At 35.7% G+C, this 18,014-nt stretch overlaps 2 protein-coding genes across 2 annotated transcripts in view; one reads left to right on the top strand and one right to left on the bottom strand.

The window, feature by feature from the left end:
* LOC127447628 (C-X-C chemokine receptor type 1-like) overlaps positions 1 to 18,014 on the bottom strand; it is a 154,227-nt gene that overhangs the window by 52,545 nt on the left and 83,668 nt on the right. The window lies entirely within an intron of this gene.
* On the top strand, positions 3,414 to 9,377 carry LOC127447623 (kelch-like protein 41a). Its single transcript, XM_051709561.1, has 6 exons — positions 3,414 to 4,559; positions 6,418 to 6,575; positions 6,852 to 6,959; positions 7,556 to 7,741; positions 8,088 to 8,234; positions 8,361 to 9,377. The coding sequence occupies exons 1-6, from the start codon at positions 3,465 to 3,467 to the stop codon at positions 8,470 to 8,472; spliced, it is 1,806 nt and encodes a 601-aa protein (XP_051565521.1). The 5' UTR covers positions 3,414 to 3,464; the 3' UTR covers positions 8,473 to 9,377.

The raw sequence follows: 18,014 nt of genomic DNA, 5'->3' as shown, positions 1-18,014 counted from the left end.
TTCAAAAGTATGAAAAAAAAAACATTTAAAAGGATAGTTCACTGAACAGAAACTGAAAATTCTGTCATTATTTACTAACCTTGAGGACATTCCAAAATGGTTTGTATTTTCTGCAGTGGTTTTCAATTAAGCAATACCTTCATCCATCCCTTATGAAAATTACGAAAATGGTTTTACTGTGGTAACCATAACTATGGTATTTGTAGTAAAACCATAGTAACCACAAAATGTACCATGGTTTTACTACAATTACCACATTTAACCAAGATATTCATAGTAAAACCATAGTAATAATACAGAAAAACCAAAATTATTGTAATAAAATCACAATAATTCTACCATTTAAAATAAACATAATTAGTTTTACTATAGTAAGACCATTGGTAATTTGTGGTATGAGATTTTGTTTCCACCAAAAAAAAAAAAAAAACATGCCCTTAAAAGAAAAAGTAACCTGCAATAACCATGTAACCATTTAAAAAATAAATAAATAAATAAAAAATACATACAGTGGCAAGAAAAATATGTGAACCCTTTGGAATCAGCTGTTTTTCTGCATTAATTGGTCATAAAATGTGATCTCATCTTCTTCAAAGTCACAAGTATAAACAAACACAGTGTGCTTAAGCTAACCACACACAATTATAATCTTTCATGTTTTTATTGAACACATCCCATTAAACATTCACAGTGCTGTGGAAAATGTAAGTGAACCCTTGGAATTTATAATTGGTCAACCCTCTTTTGGAAGCAATAACCTCAACCAAGCGTTTCCAGTAGCTGCAGATTATACCTGCACAACGATCAGAAGGAATTTTGGACCATTCTTCCTTACAGAACTGCTTCAGCTCAGCCATATTCTTAGGATGTCTGGTTTGAACGGCTCTCTTGAGGTCACTCTGCAGCATCTCTATTGGGTTAAGGTCTGGGCTCTGACTTGGCCACTCCAAAAGATGGATTTTCTTTTTTTGAAGCCATTCTGTTGTGGATTTATTTCGATGTTTAGGGTCATTGTCCTGCTGCATCACCAAACTTCTACTGAGCTTCAGCTGGCACACAGCCATCCTGACATTATCCTGTAGGATATCTTGATAAACTTGGGAGTTCATTTTTCCCTCGATGATGGCAAGCGGTCCAGAAGCAGCGAAACAGCCGTAAATCATGAGGCTCCTTTCACCATACTTCACCGTCGGGATGATGTTTTCATGTTGGCATGCAGAGCATTTTTTATGTCATACGTATTACGTAGTGCTGTGTGTTTTTCCCAAACAATTCAACCTTAGATTCATCGGTTCAGAATTTTTTTTTACAGTAGTATTGTGGAGTGTCAAGGTGGTCTTTGGCCAGCTTCAGGCGTGAAGCAATGTTTTTGTTGGAAAGCAGCGGCTTCCTTTGTGGTGGCCTGCTATGGTCACCTTGCCTGTTTAATGTTTTCCATATAGAAGACTCATGAACAAAGAAGTTACCCAGTTGCAATGATTCCTTCAAGTCTTTAGCTGCCACTTTATGGTTCTTTTTACCTCACTGAGCATTCTGCAGTGTGCCCTTTGAGTCATCTTGGCTGGATGGCCACTTCTAGGGAGAGTAGCAACAGTACTAAGTCATCTCCATTTATAGATAGTTTGTCTAACTGTGGACAGATGAATATCTAAACTCTTCGAGATAACTTTGTAACCCTTTCCAGCTTTATGCAAAGCAACAATTCTTGATCATAGGTCTTCTGAGATCTTTTTTTGCTAGGCATGGTCCACGTCAGCAGATGCTTCTTGTGAATAGCAAACGCAAAATGTTTGAGTTCTTTTTATAAGCCAAAGTAGCTCTAACCCTCACCTCCAATCTAGTTTCATTAATTGGATGCCAGGTTTGCCAACTCCTGACTCTAATTAGCTTTTGTTGACATCATTGGCCTATGGGTTCACATACTTTTTCCACAGCACTGTGAATGTTTAATGAGACGTGTTCAATAAATACATGAAAGATTATAATTGTGTGTGGTTAGCTTAAGCACATTGTTTTTTGTCTATACTTGTGACTTTGAAGAAGATGAGATCACATTTTATGACCAATTTATGCAGAAAAACAGCTAATTCCAAAGGGTTCACATACTTTTTCTTGCCATTGTACATACCACAAATTAACCATGGTGTTACTATAGTAAAACTAACCATGTATTGTTTTTTGTTTTTGCCGGAATTATTATGATTTTGTTTTTTTTTTACCATATTTTTGGTTTTCCTGTATTATTACTACGATTTTACGATTTTAAAATATATTAACTGTTGTAAACCCATGGTTATGGTTTTAATACAAATACTATAGTTAAACAATAGTTACTGTAGTAAAATGATGGTTAATTTTCATAAGGGATGAATAAAAAATCAGACAAAAAGACAAAGGTACAAGACTGTGTACTCACCATCTTTAATGAGGGAATGAACTACATTCCCATGAAGCATTGCAAATGATGTAACTGAATAAAAAAACAATGGGAATATATAAAACTATTGATTTTAGGTTGTTGATTAGAAGTAGAGAGACAATATAATGTTTATTGCAAAAACATTTTGATATGTACAAATATGTAAGTAGTTTAAGGGTGAAAGGAGACCGACTCGATTCCGTCATTCACTGTGCATCATGGGAGTGTGTGGTCGCTCCTGGGCTCGTTTCGCGGGCTTTGTTGGCTGCAGTTCTCTGATTGGTGAAACTTTCTCTGCTGGACCATGGATAATGTAGTTGTTCACCAGGATTTTCGCAATCAAACACGATTTTTAAACAATGAAGTTGAAATAACGCAGACTGATGGCTTCAATGGAAGCATATACCATCGATGAACAACCTTGGAGCTCATGGTAGGTCTGTCTTTAAAGGTTTATGTTATCTTTGAAAATCAGTTTGTCTATGGAAAAAAATTAATGTGATTTTTACCTCGGGAACCAGACTGTTGCGCTCTATTGTGAGTGAATGCAAAACTTTTTCAGTAAATGAATTCCCTCCCTATCCTCTAAAGAACTCGGTAGGTATGACATGAGGGTAAGTAAATAATGACAGAATTTTCACTTTTCCTTTAACTAGAAACAGGACATGAATTCGTAGAACATGCGTGAGTCACAGAACTCGAGAGTGGCACAAATGACGGCACACACACTTATATATGCCTCCTAGACCCCTGCATCTGTTGAATTCCTCAACTGACACCTCATTTAACAATATAGCACCAAACACACATTTGTTTTCCCTGACCTCTGAGTGTGTCCAAGGTTCACAGTTGTCTTTTTCAGTCAGCCGATGTGACTATGCCCTCCTGTTTGGTCAAACTGAATTCTTTCTGACTGTATGGGGGGTCTATATTTAGAGGGGCAGGCTTAAATTGCAGGGTAGCTTGTGTTATTTCAGCGTCTGATAACTGAGACAACAAGACAAGAGGAAGTACTGCATCCACTTCAAGACCCACAATCTCTGAGATGGAACCTACGAGTATGAAGGAGGATCTGAAGCTCTTTCAGAGCACCCTACTTCAGGATGGCTTGAAGGATCTCTTGAAAGAGAATAAATTTGTCGATTGCATTCTGAAAGTTGGAGACAGGAGTCTTCCCTGCCACAAACTCATCATGGCTGCTTGCAGCCCTTACTTCAGGGAGCTCTACTTCTCAGAAGACGGTGTGGAGAAAAGCGACTCCGACAAGGAAGTGGTGTTGGAGAACGTGGATCCCATTGTTATGGACATGATTGTGAATTATCTCTATTCCGCCGAGATCGAGATCACGGATGAGAATGTGCAAGATGTCTTTGCAGTTGCTAACAGATTTCAGATACCATCAGTGTTCACTGTTTGCGTCAACTATCTGCAAAACAAGTTATCGGTAGGTAATTGCTTGGCCGTCTTTAGAATGGGGCTAGTTCTGAACTGCCCGAGACTTGCTGTGGCTGCAAGGGACTTCATAACGGATCACTTTGAGACTTTAGCCAAAGAGGAGGAATTTCTTGATTTAAACACTCCTGAGATGTTTGCTATCATTGGGTGTGATGCTCTGAATGTAGAAAAAGAAGAAGTTGTGTTTGAGCTATTGATGAAATGGGTCAGGAAAAACAAGGAGATCCGGGCGAAAGCTTTGGGTGATGCTTTTGAACACATCCGCTTCCGTCTGCTCCCAGAGAAGTATTTTAAGGAGAAAGTGGAAAAGGATGACATTATCAAGGCTGATCCTGAGCTCATGAAGAAGATAAAAGTCATCAAAGATGCTTTTGCTGGAAAGCTTCCACAAACTAAGGAAGGAGAGAAAGAGGATGGAGAAGAGGGCAAAAATGAATTGCCTGGTTATCTGAATGACGATAAAAGGCTGGGCATGTATGCCAGAGATCTCATCCTGATGATTAACGACACAGCAGCTGTGGCTTACGATGTTAATGAAAATGAATGCTTCCTAGCCGCAATGGCGGAGCAAATACCTCGAAACCATGTCAGCATCACGTCGGAGAACAACCTGCTCTATGTCTTGGGAGGACTGTTTGTTGATGAGGACGACATGGAGTCACCACTGCAGTGCTATTTTTATCAGGTTTAAGAGGCACTCAACTAAGGAATAGTTCATCCTGAACTTCAGTAAATTCTGGCATCATTTACTCACGCTTATGTTGTTCTAAACCTGTATGACTTTCTCACTTCCGTTGAACACAAATGAAGACATATTGCAGAATGTTCAGGCTGCTCTTTTCAATACAAAAGTGTTCAGGCTGCTACTATTGAATACAATGCGAAAGTGAATAGGGAATCAGCCTGTCAAGCTCCAAAAATTTGAAAAAATAGTCACTATAAAGTATATTGATATTGTACACTTCGAATATACGATAGCTCTCATTCACGGTTGTGTACAATTAAAGGAATATACCGGATTCAATACAAGTTAAGCTCAATCAACAGCATTTGTTGCATAATGCTGATAACCAAGAAACTTTATTTCGACTCGTCCCTCATTTTCTTTATTAAAAAACAAAAATCGAGGTTACATTGAGGCACTTATAATGGAAGTGAATGGGGCCAGTTTTTGGAGGGTTTAAAGGCAGAAATGTGAAGCTTATAATTTTATACATTAGTTTTTCTATTAAAAGTAGTGTATTCTTTGAGCTGTTAAAGTTGTTTAAATCATCGTTTTCTTGGTTGTTTTAGGGTTTACAGAGTTACGTCGTCATGGCAACAAAGGTGTAAATTGATATAACTTTACACAAAATTATGTAATCACTAAAATCATGTTAACACATATTTTGTTTACATCTTGTTTAGAGGTAGACCGATATATCGGTTTTACCGATTAATCTGTTCCGATTGTTGCTTTTTGGAACTATCGTTATTGGCAGAAATCTATGTCGATAGTTGGAGATAGTTTTTTAATCATTTCATCATTTCAAAATGAGAGTCCCCTATGTGTTTTGGGCTTGTTTATACTTAAAAGTCCTGCACTATGCACCAAATCTTAATTTTTTCTGGTTATTTTTGGGATTTTGGTTGGAAAAAAAAACTGCATATGGGATTTTATTCATTTTAGACTGTTTATCTTAGCCTGACATAATATAGAAAGAATTATATATATATATATATATATATATATATAATTCTTTCTATATTAAATATATATATATATTTACATTCTAATAGATTTAAAAACTCTCAGCCGATTAATCGGTTATCAGCCTTTCCCACCACTTTAGTAATTGGTCTCTGCAAAATCCACTTTCGGTAGACCTCTAATCTTGTGGCTATACTTTTAAAATTTTATTTTAACGTTAACAGATTGGCCCCATTGACTTACATTGTAAGTGCCTCACTGTAACCCAGATTTTTTTGCTTTTTTATATAAAAGGAGGGATGTGTCGAAATAAATTTTTGTGGTAATCAACATTATGCCACAAACACTGTCGATGGAGCTTAACTTGTACCAAACCCAGAATATTCCTTTAAAAAATTAAGCCTTTAAATGAATTTGTGCCAGGTTTGACATACTGTACCTTACACCAAACACCACTGAAGTTTGAACATACGCAGTCGCAAAAGAGATTTGAGAGCTACAACAGAGGGGAAGATATTCAGTAAACGTGTTCAAAGTTGTACAAGTGAAATTCTATTGAAAGTCTCGAATGGTTTCAGAAGACTTGTATTCAGAGGATTATAATGTATGGACTAGCTTTATGGTGCTCCTTTGTCATTTTTGGGGCTCGAAAGTCACAGACACTCACAAAAGAGCAGCGTCAACATTCTGCCTTTTGTGTTTCACAGAAGAAAGAAAGTCATATGGGTTTGGAACAACTTGAAGGTCTGTAAATGACAGAATTTACATTTTTGGGTGAGCTTTTCTTTTAACTTGTAAAATCAAGGCTTATGTCAGACAGAATTTAAAAAAGTACATTTTACATGTCCTGCAGCTTGAAACCCATTCTCCAAACTGGATAGCCCTGCCTCCTATGCCATCACCCAGGTGTCTGTTCGCTATGGGGGAGTTTGAATCTCTGCTGTTTGCAGTTGCTGGTAAAGACCTGCAGACGGGCGAGTCTCTGGACTCTGTGCTCTGTTATGATATCGAGTAAGTTTGTCAGTTTCTTCCACCTTTCCTGCTACTTCCTTTTGGGACAGTTCACCCAGAAATGAAAATGTGGTCATCATTTACTCGTTCCAAGCTCGTATGACTTTCTTTATCTATGAAACATAAAACCTTTTGTGTTCCACAGAAGCAAGAAAGTCATACAGGTTTGTAACAACATGAGGGTGAATTTTCATCTTTGGGTGAACTATCGTTGCAATAGTTGCCACATAATTCAATGTTTATGTCTAAATATTGTTCGCTTTCTGTTCTCGGTAGCAAGATGAAGTGGATGGAGACCAAAAAGCTGCCCTTAAGAATTCATGGTCACTCTGTGATCTCACAAAATGGACTCGTTTACTGCATAGGAGGAAAGACGGATGAAAAGTAAGATTTTCAGATTTCAATTTAAGTTGACGTGTGTAATTTCTGCACCACTTGTAGCACAAAATGGATTTGCAATTTGGACTGTTTGAGCAGCCCAGCTGCACCAGACAACCATTGGCATTGGCTCAACCAATGGTGTGAGTTTGAAATAGGACTACCTGCTTGATTCGAAAGGCATGCATAATTATTATTATTATTCAAATGTGGTGATTGAACTTACAATGATAAAAAAGCTACAAAAAAAGACTTGCATTGAAGGAGGAATCTGAGCCATATATATGGACTATAATATCACGCGCTGTTTACGTTCTTCGTATGAGGGAAATCGTTAAAATGTTGAACAGTGATGGCAAACCATTGTTCCATTGATACGCAGTTATTAACACAGGCCGTCGTTAATATCAAACTCAAATATGCAAATAAGAATGTTAACCCATGGTTTACAAATGTACAGTGTGAATCCTCGAATCCTGAATAATCTTACCTGAGGGCGCAGTATGAAAAGTGTGAAACATGAAGCAAGATAAGACCCTGGGTTAACAGTTTCAAGTGTGAAAAGTGTAACGCTTCATTGCATGTTTTCATCTATGGAACAGTAAAACTATCAACAAGATGTTTGCGTACAACCACAAGAAGTCTGAATGGAAAGAGCTGGCAGCCATGAAGACCCCCAGGTCCATGTTTGGAGCAGTGGTCCACAAAGGAAAGATCATTGTGGTTGGAGGAGCAAATGAAGATGGCCTTTTATCTTCTTGTGAAGCTTATGACTTTGGAACAAACAAGTATGTATTCGCTAGTTTTTAATTGACATTTAATCTCTGAAATGATGCATATGTTCTTTAAAGGTTGAAATGTGCACTTAGTAATTAGTGGTCTAAGACTTCATACTGACACCTGTTGGTATGGATGCAGCATTCACACAAAAGCATACGTTGCAAAACTACTCTATTTGCAGATCATACGACCAGCCGAAAATGACTTGCTTCATCTAGATAATCCACTTTAATTAACGCTTTCACTTGTGGAATACATTAATCACGGCAGACTGCGAATAGCACATTTTTTACAATGAAATTCAACAAACCTTCTACAAAATCACTATGTTGTGTTGTGTTTTTTTTCCAATAGATGGGGGACGTTCCCTGAGTTTGCTCAAGAGAGAAGCTCTGTTAATCTGGTCAGTGCTGCTGGTGCTCTGTATGCAGTGGGCGGCTTCACTATAAAGGAGAATGAGAACAAAGAGTGTGTGCCCTCTGAAATCACAGACATCTGGCAGTAAGTTTTCAGCTTATTCTCACAGCATTTGTCCTCTATTGACATAATATACTTAGATAATATACTGATAATGTATCAATCTAAAAGGAACTAAATCAAATCTAAAATTCCTCTTTTTTTACATAGGTATGAGGAGGAAAATAAACAATGGACTGGAATGATACGAGAGATGAGATATGCTGCCGGTGCCTCTTGTGTTTCTATGAGACTGAATGCAGCAAAGATGCCTAAACTTTAAAATTAGGGTTTGTGTCCAATAACAAAGTGTGACTATATTGTAAAGAAGCATAAACAAAAAATATCACTTAAAGTCAACATGAAATCATTATATGTTTCTGGTCTAATTACATAGAATTCATTAGTGCACGTTATCCCAAATATAAAAAGTTAATTTTTTTTTTTTTTTTTTTTTTTTTTGGCTGACGTTACAAAATCATTCTGGTACCATCCTGGTACTTAACTCTTTTTTTATTTTTAATTTTTTTTTTATTTTTTTTTTTTTATTTTCACTCAATTTCAAATGAATAAAATCAAGTGCTCTCATATATTTTTTCTCATTGAATACCTATTTTACTCAGAAATATGTCAAATTGAAGTAAAATGGGTTGTGAGTGATGTTTCATGTTGACTTTTTAAATCTGTGGTATACTGTATTTTATACTTAGTTTTTTCAGTTTAGGGAAACATTTATACAATTGATGATATCAAAATTAAATTTAATTGATTTTCCATTCATATAGATGTTTTCTTTTATATAAAACGTAATAAATACATATTTAAAGCCAAAGTACAAATTTCATCCTTGTGAATGAAAATAGTTACAAAGTAAAATCTCATCACTTATTAAATATTTATCAATTGATGAACAGTTGTATAAAACATGATATAAGATTGCAGTGGTAATCTTCAGTCACTGTGCAGTTTCATTTTTTTCACTGTATCTCCTACCGATGACACATATTTTATTATGCAGTCCATAGTCTTTGCTAGTTCAGATAAACATCTCATGGTAATTCTGTGAATATTTTCTTCCTCAAATATTCTTTCCACGCATCTTGTGTGGAGAGCTCCATTGAATTCCATTCAAAGTGAGGAATCTGTGTAAGAATACACCTTATCAGCAATAAAAAAAAATAAAAAAAACACTCTTGTCATTTACCTGTTAAAAGAATAGTATATAAACAGAGACATTATTTCTCTCTGCAGACCTGTAGCACATGATATCCCAAAATCTCCATATGTCTTTTCCTCATCATGGCCTCTCCTTTCATGTGCTGAAAATTTTTGCAGAAGGAAAAGGAAATCCAAGGCAACACTTGGATTAATTTCTCTGCAAAAACATTTGCAGAGAAAATGACATTATGTTTAGAGCAAAAAAAAAAAAATATCTTGATTTTTTTTTTTTAGCCTTTGGTTTATTTTGATTAAGCATCTTCAAAAAAATATTTTGAATTTGCTTTGTGCTTTTTTTTTATTATTACAATTATTATGCAGAGGAACAATTATTTTAAACAAACAGACATTGTAGCTAATAAGATTCAAAAACTTTAAATGTGGGGGGCCTGAGTAGCTCAGCGAGTAAAGACACTGACCACTGGAGTTGTGAGTTCGAATCCAGGGCGTGCTGAGTGACTCCAGCCAGGTCTCCTTAGCAACCAAATTGGCCCGGTTACTAGGGAGAGTAGAGTCACATGGGGTAACCTCCTTTTGGTCGCTATAATGTGGTTCGTTCTCGGTGGGGCGCGTGGTGAGTTGTGCGTGGATGCCGCGGAGAATAGCGCGAAGCCTCCACACGCGCTATGTCTCCGCGGTAATGTGCTCAACAAGCCACAAGATGCGCAGATTGACAGTCTCAGACACGGAGGCAACTGAGATTCGTCCTTTGCCACCCGGATTGAGGTGAGTCACTACGCCACCACGAGGACTTAGAGCGCAATGGGAATTGGGCATTTCAAATTGGGGAGAAAGCATTAAGCATTTTTTTTTTTAAATGTAAGAACTAAAACTAAAAATCTAGTTAAAAACAATCAAAGCATGTTTTCCACTAAATTAACACAAGAATGACATTTAATGAAAAAATTGCATACCATAAACATTTTTAAATGAGGACGCAAATTAATTGTTGAATCCAAGTTCTGAATCGATTCATTGAAACAGTTTGAACTGATTCAGAAAAATCAATCAAACAACTAATTTATTTATTTATTTATTTTGAATACAAATTCGGTTGGAAGTGTTTAAAATAGATAATCTGTAGGTAATGTATATAATACACACTGGCAAGCACCTGGCAGCAGTTCTGTCCTCTCTCTGTCTATTGATCCAGATTCCCAGTGAACTCTTCCATTCTCGCTGATCTGTAGTTGACCTGGCTCGCTGTACGGTGTCGGCTGAAGGTGACTATACAGGATGAATTCAAAATCTGATGACAAAAACATTAGTGAACTCAATGTGCTTACAGAATCAGCACTTAATGGTATGTGGAATTGTTCCCTTGTATCACCATATGTATGCAAATGTAATTATTAAATCAAAAAGAACATTGATTGGTCACTGTACATCAAAACATCTCTTTATAAAAAGTATAATATAATCAAGCAAACTCAAATAATCTAGCATCATGCTTAAGCATTTTAGGAAATCGTTTAGGAAAAGCAAATTATTTGTGTAAAACTTCAAATAAACTATAGCCAATTTTTCTAGTCAAAACTTGAATGTTCGACCTAAAAACAAAATCTCTCGCTTTTTAAGATAATCAGTTTCACCTATTAACTTTGCCAGCTTGGTCAGTTATCAAAATTGTTAGAACTTCCATCAGTTCCAATATTTACAGACACTGTATTCAATAAATAATTCACATTTTGAGTAAATATTGAGTAAAATATAAGTACATTTAATTTCCGTATTTTTGTGCACATCTCATTTGCTTGTTAAAATGCATTATGCATTATATTTGAAGTCAATGTGAAATGCCGTTCGCAAATAAATGTAAATGTGAGAAGGAAAGTCGTTTGAGAAGTGGAGCAAATTCATTGCATTTTAATGAAAGATTATGAAGACTTTTTTTAAATTATTATTATTGGAATAACGTGCACTGATGAATTGTGCTCAGTAAGACCAGGAACACGCATTAAGAAAGTATATAGGGTACATTTTGATTTTACAGTATATTGGCACTATTATATAGCCATCGGCCACCCTGCTCTCTAGTTGTTGTTACAGTATCAACTAGGGATGTGCAAAACTACCAGTTTTAATAATCGACTAGTCAGTGTTAAGGATAATGTATAATGTATAATTTACATGACCCCGATCAGACACATTTCAGAGGGATATGTGGTTGCAAAGCACAGCACTTCAACATGGAAACTATCTGATACTCAACAAATAAACAGGCTAAATAACTATAACCTCTTACTGCACAAAACTATCAAAGAAAAGGATTTAATGTCCAAAAGTGATCATCTAGAAATGTGTTGTTGATCTGCATAAAAAGACTAAACCTAAAGCATTAAAAAGAATATTCCAGGTTACATACAAAAGTTAAGTTTAATCGACAGCATTTGTGGCACAAAAAAATGATTTCAACTCGTCCCTCCTTTCTTTCAAAAAAGCAAATATCGAGGTTTCTTTGAGGCACTTACAATGGAAGTGAATGGGGACAATTTTTTGAGGGTTTAAAAGGCAGAAATGTGAAGCTTATCATTTTATAAAAGCACTTACATTCATTCATCTGTTAAAACTTGTGTATTATTTGAGCTGTGAAGTTGATTAAATCATCGTTTTTGCAGTCGTTTTAGGGTTTTAAGGGGTTTTCATGGAAACTAAGCTGTATATAACTTTACACAGAAAAGGTTAGTAAGCGATTTATCACAATAAAATCATGTTAACTAATACTGTTTACATCTTGTGGCTATACTTTTGAAACAGTGAGTATTTTTACATTTACAGATTGGCCCCCATTCACTTCCATTATAAGTTCATCACTGGAACCCAGATTTTTGCTCTTTTCTAAATAAAGGAGGGTCGAGTCAAAATAATACTTTGTATAAATCAACATTATACCACAAATGCTGTCGATTGAGCTTAATTTGTACTGAAAGAGACTACACTTGCAGGGAGTTTTACTGTGCTGACTGTAATTTACTGTTAAGCATAACAAAAACGCTTTTCAAGAAGTTGCTTATCTCAGTTAATTTGAGAAATGTGTCTCCCATTAAAACCACCACTACTAAAAATATAAATAAGCAGTCAACCCCACTAATAGACTAGTCGGTTGTTAGACAGCTAGTCAATTTGTTGACCACATTGGTACATCCCTATTATATATCAGAATGAAGTCAGGTGATTAGAGAGGAGGGGTTATAAAAATAAGAGGGATTTGGGACATCAGCTGAAAAGAAAAGTCATTTGAGAGGTGGAGCAAAGTTATTGCATTTTGTAAATAGATTATGAGACTTTTTAAAAAATTAGGAATAACGTACACCGATGAATTGTGCTCAATAAGACCAGGAACACAAGTATATAAGGTACATTTTAATTTGATGTTGACACAATTATATATTGCCATCGGCCGCCTGCTCTCTAGTTAACGTTACAGTTACAACCATTAAAAACCCACATTAATGAAACACTAATAAAAATGCTCAATTGCAATTTACCAACAGTATAGAAGTATGGAGTCAGTACTCCCACTCTTGCTCAGTAGATTCCTCCCAGCACCTCACTGAGCATCTTATGAATCTGCTGCTGGACTGGGCTAATGGAGTTATTTGCTACAGTCCAAGAGAGACAAATTAAAATAAATTATCATGTATGAGGTTGACATACCTAACATTTTTCACAATACGACACATAACATGACAGAAATAATTTTACAGCTATATCACACAGCCCTAGTTGATATGAATGTGTATTGGGCACTGTAAGGGTTAACGGCTGGGTCCTCAATATGTATATTGAAGAATAAAACTCAGGAGTCAGGTTTTGCAATAATCAAATAAGAGATTTTACTCTGATTGTTCTCTGCAGGTTCAATAGGCATCATGAGTCAATGAGATACAACAGTTAGAAAGACAGGAAGTCGAAGTGAATTTTACAAACTTTCCATAGCAATTATAGTCTTATGCAAATTACATTTATGGTGTCATCGTACCACAATTTCTAGCATTCTGGTAGTTCAGCTACTTCAAACATTTTATCATATTACAAATATGGACTGCTCCTGTCTTCGTGTACACAATAATTGTTTGCCACAACATGAATCGAGGTCCCATCCTTGGTTGAAACAAATGTATGGTCAGATATCAGAGGATAGCTATCGGTTATGGCTATTCCTTATTCCTTTATGTCAAAGGGGTACCAAGGAGAGCAATTAAAATCCTTGGAAGTTGTTTTCGAGTATGGAAAAATCACATTTGAGGGGGCACAATAACCGTAAAAGGTACAAGTAATATGTATGTGATTTGAGAGGTGACTGAGGGTCTGACCAATGTCAGGAATGCAGTTAACAGTGCTTACTCATTTAGCCCGGCCTCCAAAGAATATGTATTTTATGTTGTATTGCATTTATTCCATTTCTATTTCTATTTTTATTACATAATGAATCATATATCCAATTTAACTAGATGCAGCAATAATGTGCTCTCTTGTGCAATGGAGTGCCACTCTGTGCTCTGTCCTAATGTTCCAAAGATGTGAGGACCAGCATTCCATCTGGATTGGAGAAAAGGCCTCTATTCCGGAGTAGAAGATAACACTGATACACTGAATGTCTAAATAACCTACGTATGTCTCTGAATTGTTTACAGTTATTGTGCCCTCTCAAATGTGACTTTGCAATAGTCGAAAACAACTTCCAAGGATTTTATTCATTTAGGACATCTACTTTGTGCATGACACGAGTAATATTTCCAACAACTGTTTACAGACAGATTGTTTCACTTTTAATTGACTATATCACAATTCCAGTGGGCCAGAAATTTACATACTCTAAGTTTACTGTGGCTTTAAGCAGCTTGGAAAATTCCAGAAAATGATGTCAAGCCTTTAGACAATTAGCCAATTCGTTTCTGAATTGGAGCAGTACCTGTGGATGTATTTTAAGGCCTGCCTTCAAACTCAGTGTCTCTTCGACCTCAGCAAAAAAACTGTGGACCTCCACAAGTCTGGTTCATCCTTGGGAACAATTTCCAAATGCCTGAAGGTACCACGTTCATCTGTACAAACAATAGTACGCAAGTATAAACAACATGGGACCACACAGCCATCATACCGCTCAGGAAGGAGACGCATTCTGTCCTAGAGATGAACGTAGTTTGGTGCGAAAAGTGCTAATCAATCCCAGAACAACAGTGAAGGACATTGTGAAGATGCTGGAGGAAACAGGTAGACAAGTAGGCTACTGTATTGTTTATGTGTGAAACAATGAGTATTTTTACATTTACGGATTGGCCCCAGTCACTGTCATTGTAAGTGCCTCACTGTAACACTGATTTTTGCTTTTTTTGAAAGAAAAGGAGGGACGAGTTGAAACTGATTTTTGTGGTAATCAACATTATGCCACAAATGCTGTCAATTGAGCTTAATTTGTATTGAATTTGGAATATTCTTTTAAAGTTGGAATTAAAGGGATTTCTATGGTGCAAACAAATGACCGTTATGAGCTGATGCTTTTAATTAATCAGAGCAACAGAAAAACAAAACAAAAACTGAATTGGTCAGAGCGATTCTTAACTTCCTGCAAGTCTTTACTTTGTTATGTGTGACTAAATGCTAGTGACAGTTAGTTTAATTACTGACTGTTTATTCATATGACAAAAACATTTTTATTTTTTTTTACCATGTTGTAATAAATGGTACTTTCATTTTAAAAAAGCCAAAATTTGCATTTGTTTGGGGTGGAGGTTTCTTAAAGGTGCTATAAGCGATTCAGCCATTTGCTAACTCCTGCTAGAATTAAGACCAAAGTATACTTAAAAATCCCATTCATTTTTTTCCATAGGGGAATAGATTATTAACAATAACTTATTTCAGAATCAAAATCAGCTTTATTGCCAAGTATGCTTACACATACAAGGAATTTGTCTTGGTGACAGGAGCTTCCAGTATACAACAATACAAAAACAGCAACAAGACTTAAAATAATTAAAGAATAATTAAAAATTGAATAAAAAATAAATATTGAAAAGAAAAGAAAGTATATATAGAATACACAATAGACAATATATATATATATATATATATATATATATATATATATATATATATATATATATATCATACATACATACATACACACACACACACACACATACATAGTGCAAATCTAAATACAAATCGGTTATGTACAGTGCAAGGGAATGTAATGGCAGAAGAGGTAGGATGTGTTGGATAATATAAAAGGACTAAGCTGTGTATTGCACATTAATTATTGCTCAAAGGGGCAGTTTTAACTGGTCATGCTCGGCCTGGGCGAAAAAACTGTTCCTGTGCCTGATGGTTCTGGTGCTCAGTGCTCTGAAGCGTCGGCCAGAAGGCAACAGTTCAAAAAGGTAGTGGGCAGGGTGAGTGGGGTCCAGAGTGATTTTTCCAGCCTTTTCCCTCACTCTGGAAGTGTATAGTTCTTGAAGAGGGGGCAGGGGGCAACCAATAATCCTCTCAGCAGTCCGAACTGTCCTTTGTAGTCTTCTGATGTCTGATTTCGTAGCTGAACCAAACCAGACAGTTATTGAAATGCAGAGGACAGACTCAATGACTGCTGAGTACAACTGTATCAGCAGCACATGTGGCAGGTTGAACTTCCTCAACTGGCGAAGGAAGTACAACCTCTGCTGGGCCTTTTTCGCAATGGAGTCAATGTCTCCCACTTCAGGTCCTGTGAGATGGTAGTGCCCAGGAGCCTGAATGACTCCACTGCTGCCACAGTGCTGTTTAGAATGGTGAGGGGGTCAGTGTTGTATTTACCTTTAAAGACAGACCTACCGTGAGCTCTGAGGTAGTTAATCAATGGTATATGCTTCTGTTTGAAGCCATTAGTGTCCAGGACACTTCCTTAAAACTGTTTAACAGCTAAATTATTGGTGAAAAACTACACTACCCATGATCCTAAAGAGGAAGACACCAATCAGTCACAGCAAAAAAACAAAAAAAGCGACCAGTGACTCCCATCATGCGCTCTAAATGACACAATGGAGTTACACTCTCATAGTATTGTACTTGTATATTTCCAGGTATCTAAATGTTTTTTAATTAACTTAAAATATATTGTCTCTACACTTACTGTATTATCAACAACTTTAAATAAATTGTTTGATTTTCAATCCTATTTTTTTATTTTTATTTTTTATTTGATTGCGTCATTTGCAATACTTTATTGTGGTTTATTCCCTCAACAAAAAAACAAAACAAAAAAAAACAACAACTTTAAGTACACAGTCTATTACCTTTATCATTTTGTCTCTCAAACCAGCAGACGGGCTGACTGGTTTGAACTGACAAAGTCTACGGTAACTCGGATAACCACTCTATACAATTGTGGTGAGAAGAACATCATCTCAGAATGAGCTGTTTTGGCGGCACGAGGGGGACCAACACAATATTAGGCAGGTGGTTTTAATGTTGTGGCTGACCGGTGTATGTTTTAAGTTGTTCTGTTTATTTATTTATTTATTTTATTTTATATTGCTTTCTCTTTTTATTGTAATTGTCAACTTTTGTATTGGTATACTGTTAATAAACTCAGATTAATACTATCAGACAAACCCACATGAATAGTGTAAATGACAAAAAATAATAGTGAATACAGTTGATAGTGGAAAATGGGAATTTCACCAAACAGTCTTACATATTCAGGTCTTTAGAGACCTGGCACTTATATCACAAATGGATCTACAGAATTCCCAGATAGTGTCAAATTTTCAAAATATTTTCAAGTCAATTATAAAATGATAGAATAGAATATAGTATAATATATTTTTGTTTTATTTTTCATATACTGTATCAAAAAGATAATGCATTAAATCAGGACAAATCTAGAACAGGATTCATTACTTTCACACTGAAATTTCATTAGACGCAACTGGCTTTCAAACACATTGAACATAACACATACAGTAAGCTACAAACAAGCAACACATAAGCTAAACAAGTATTTTCTCAAGCACTTATTGAGTCTAAATAGATGCACAACTTGATTCTGATTCTGAACTTACATACAGTAATTTCAGTAGTATGACAATAGTTGTATCATACTGTTCATGTGTTGTACTTGCTATAGTTTACTTCCATGTTGTTTCTTCATCAAATAGCAATGTCAACTGTAAATCAAGTCAATCACTGAAACACCAGCACCACCTTGAGTAAGAAATAACATGCATAATATGTATGTGTACACACATATTGGATAATGATAATTAATTGTTGTTGCACAGAAAATCAACATGATATAGTATTTATTTGTATAGATATATTACTAATTTATTTTGTAATAAACAAAGAAATAGATATCCTGTGATAGTAAACTTATGTAGATGTGAAAAAATCATGCAAGTGTGAAAAAAAGAAAAACAGACTTTCCTTACATAGCCTACCTAAGGTCTCTAATGACCCTATACACTTTTGTACTATATACAGTTGTGCTCAAAAGTTTGCATACCCTTGGAAAATTGGTAATATATGTACCATTTTTAAAGAAAACATGAATGAGCAGGCAAAACACCTTTCTTTTATTTCTTATGGGATTCATATTCGACTGTAGGTTATAACAGAAAGGCACAATCA

Source organism: Myxocyprinus asiaticus, chromosome 10 (assembly GCF_019703515.2).
Source record: "Myxocyprinus asiaticus isolate MX2 ecotype Aquarium Trade chromosome 10, UBuf_Myxa_2, whole genome shotgun sequence".
NCBI classification, from domain to species: Eukaryota; Metazoa; Chordata; class Actinopteri; order Cypriniformes; family Catostomidae; genus Myxocyprinus; species Myxocyprinus asiaticus.
Note: the sequence above shows the minus strand (reverse complement) of the source record. Positions and strands in the feature narration are given on the sequence as shown.

Excerpts from the sequence above, each read along its gene's own strand:
- LOC127447623 (XM_051709561.1), top strand. The coding sequence starts at position 3,465 with ATGGAACCTACGAGTATGAAGGAGGATCTGAAGCTCTTTCAGAGCACC. Across the intron at positions 6,576-6,851 it reads GTGCTCTGTTATGATATCGA|CAAGATGAAGTGGATGGAGA; the intron begins GTAAGTTTGTCA and ends TGTTCTCGGTAG. Across the intron at positions 8,235-8,360 it reads GAAATCACAGACATCTGGCA|GTATGAGGAGGAAAATAAAC; the intron begins GTAAGTTTTCAG and ends TTTTTTACATAG.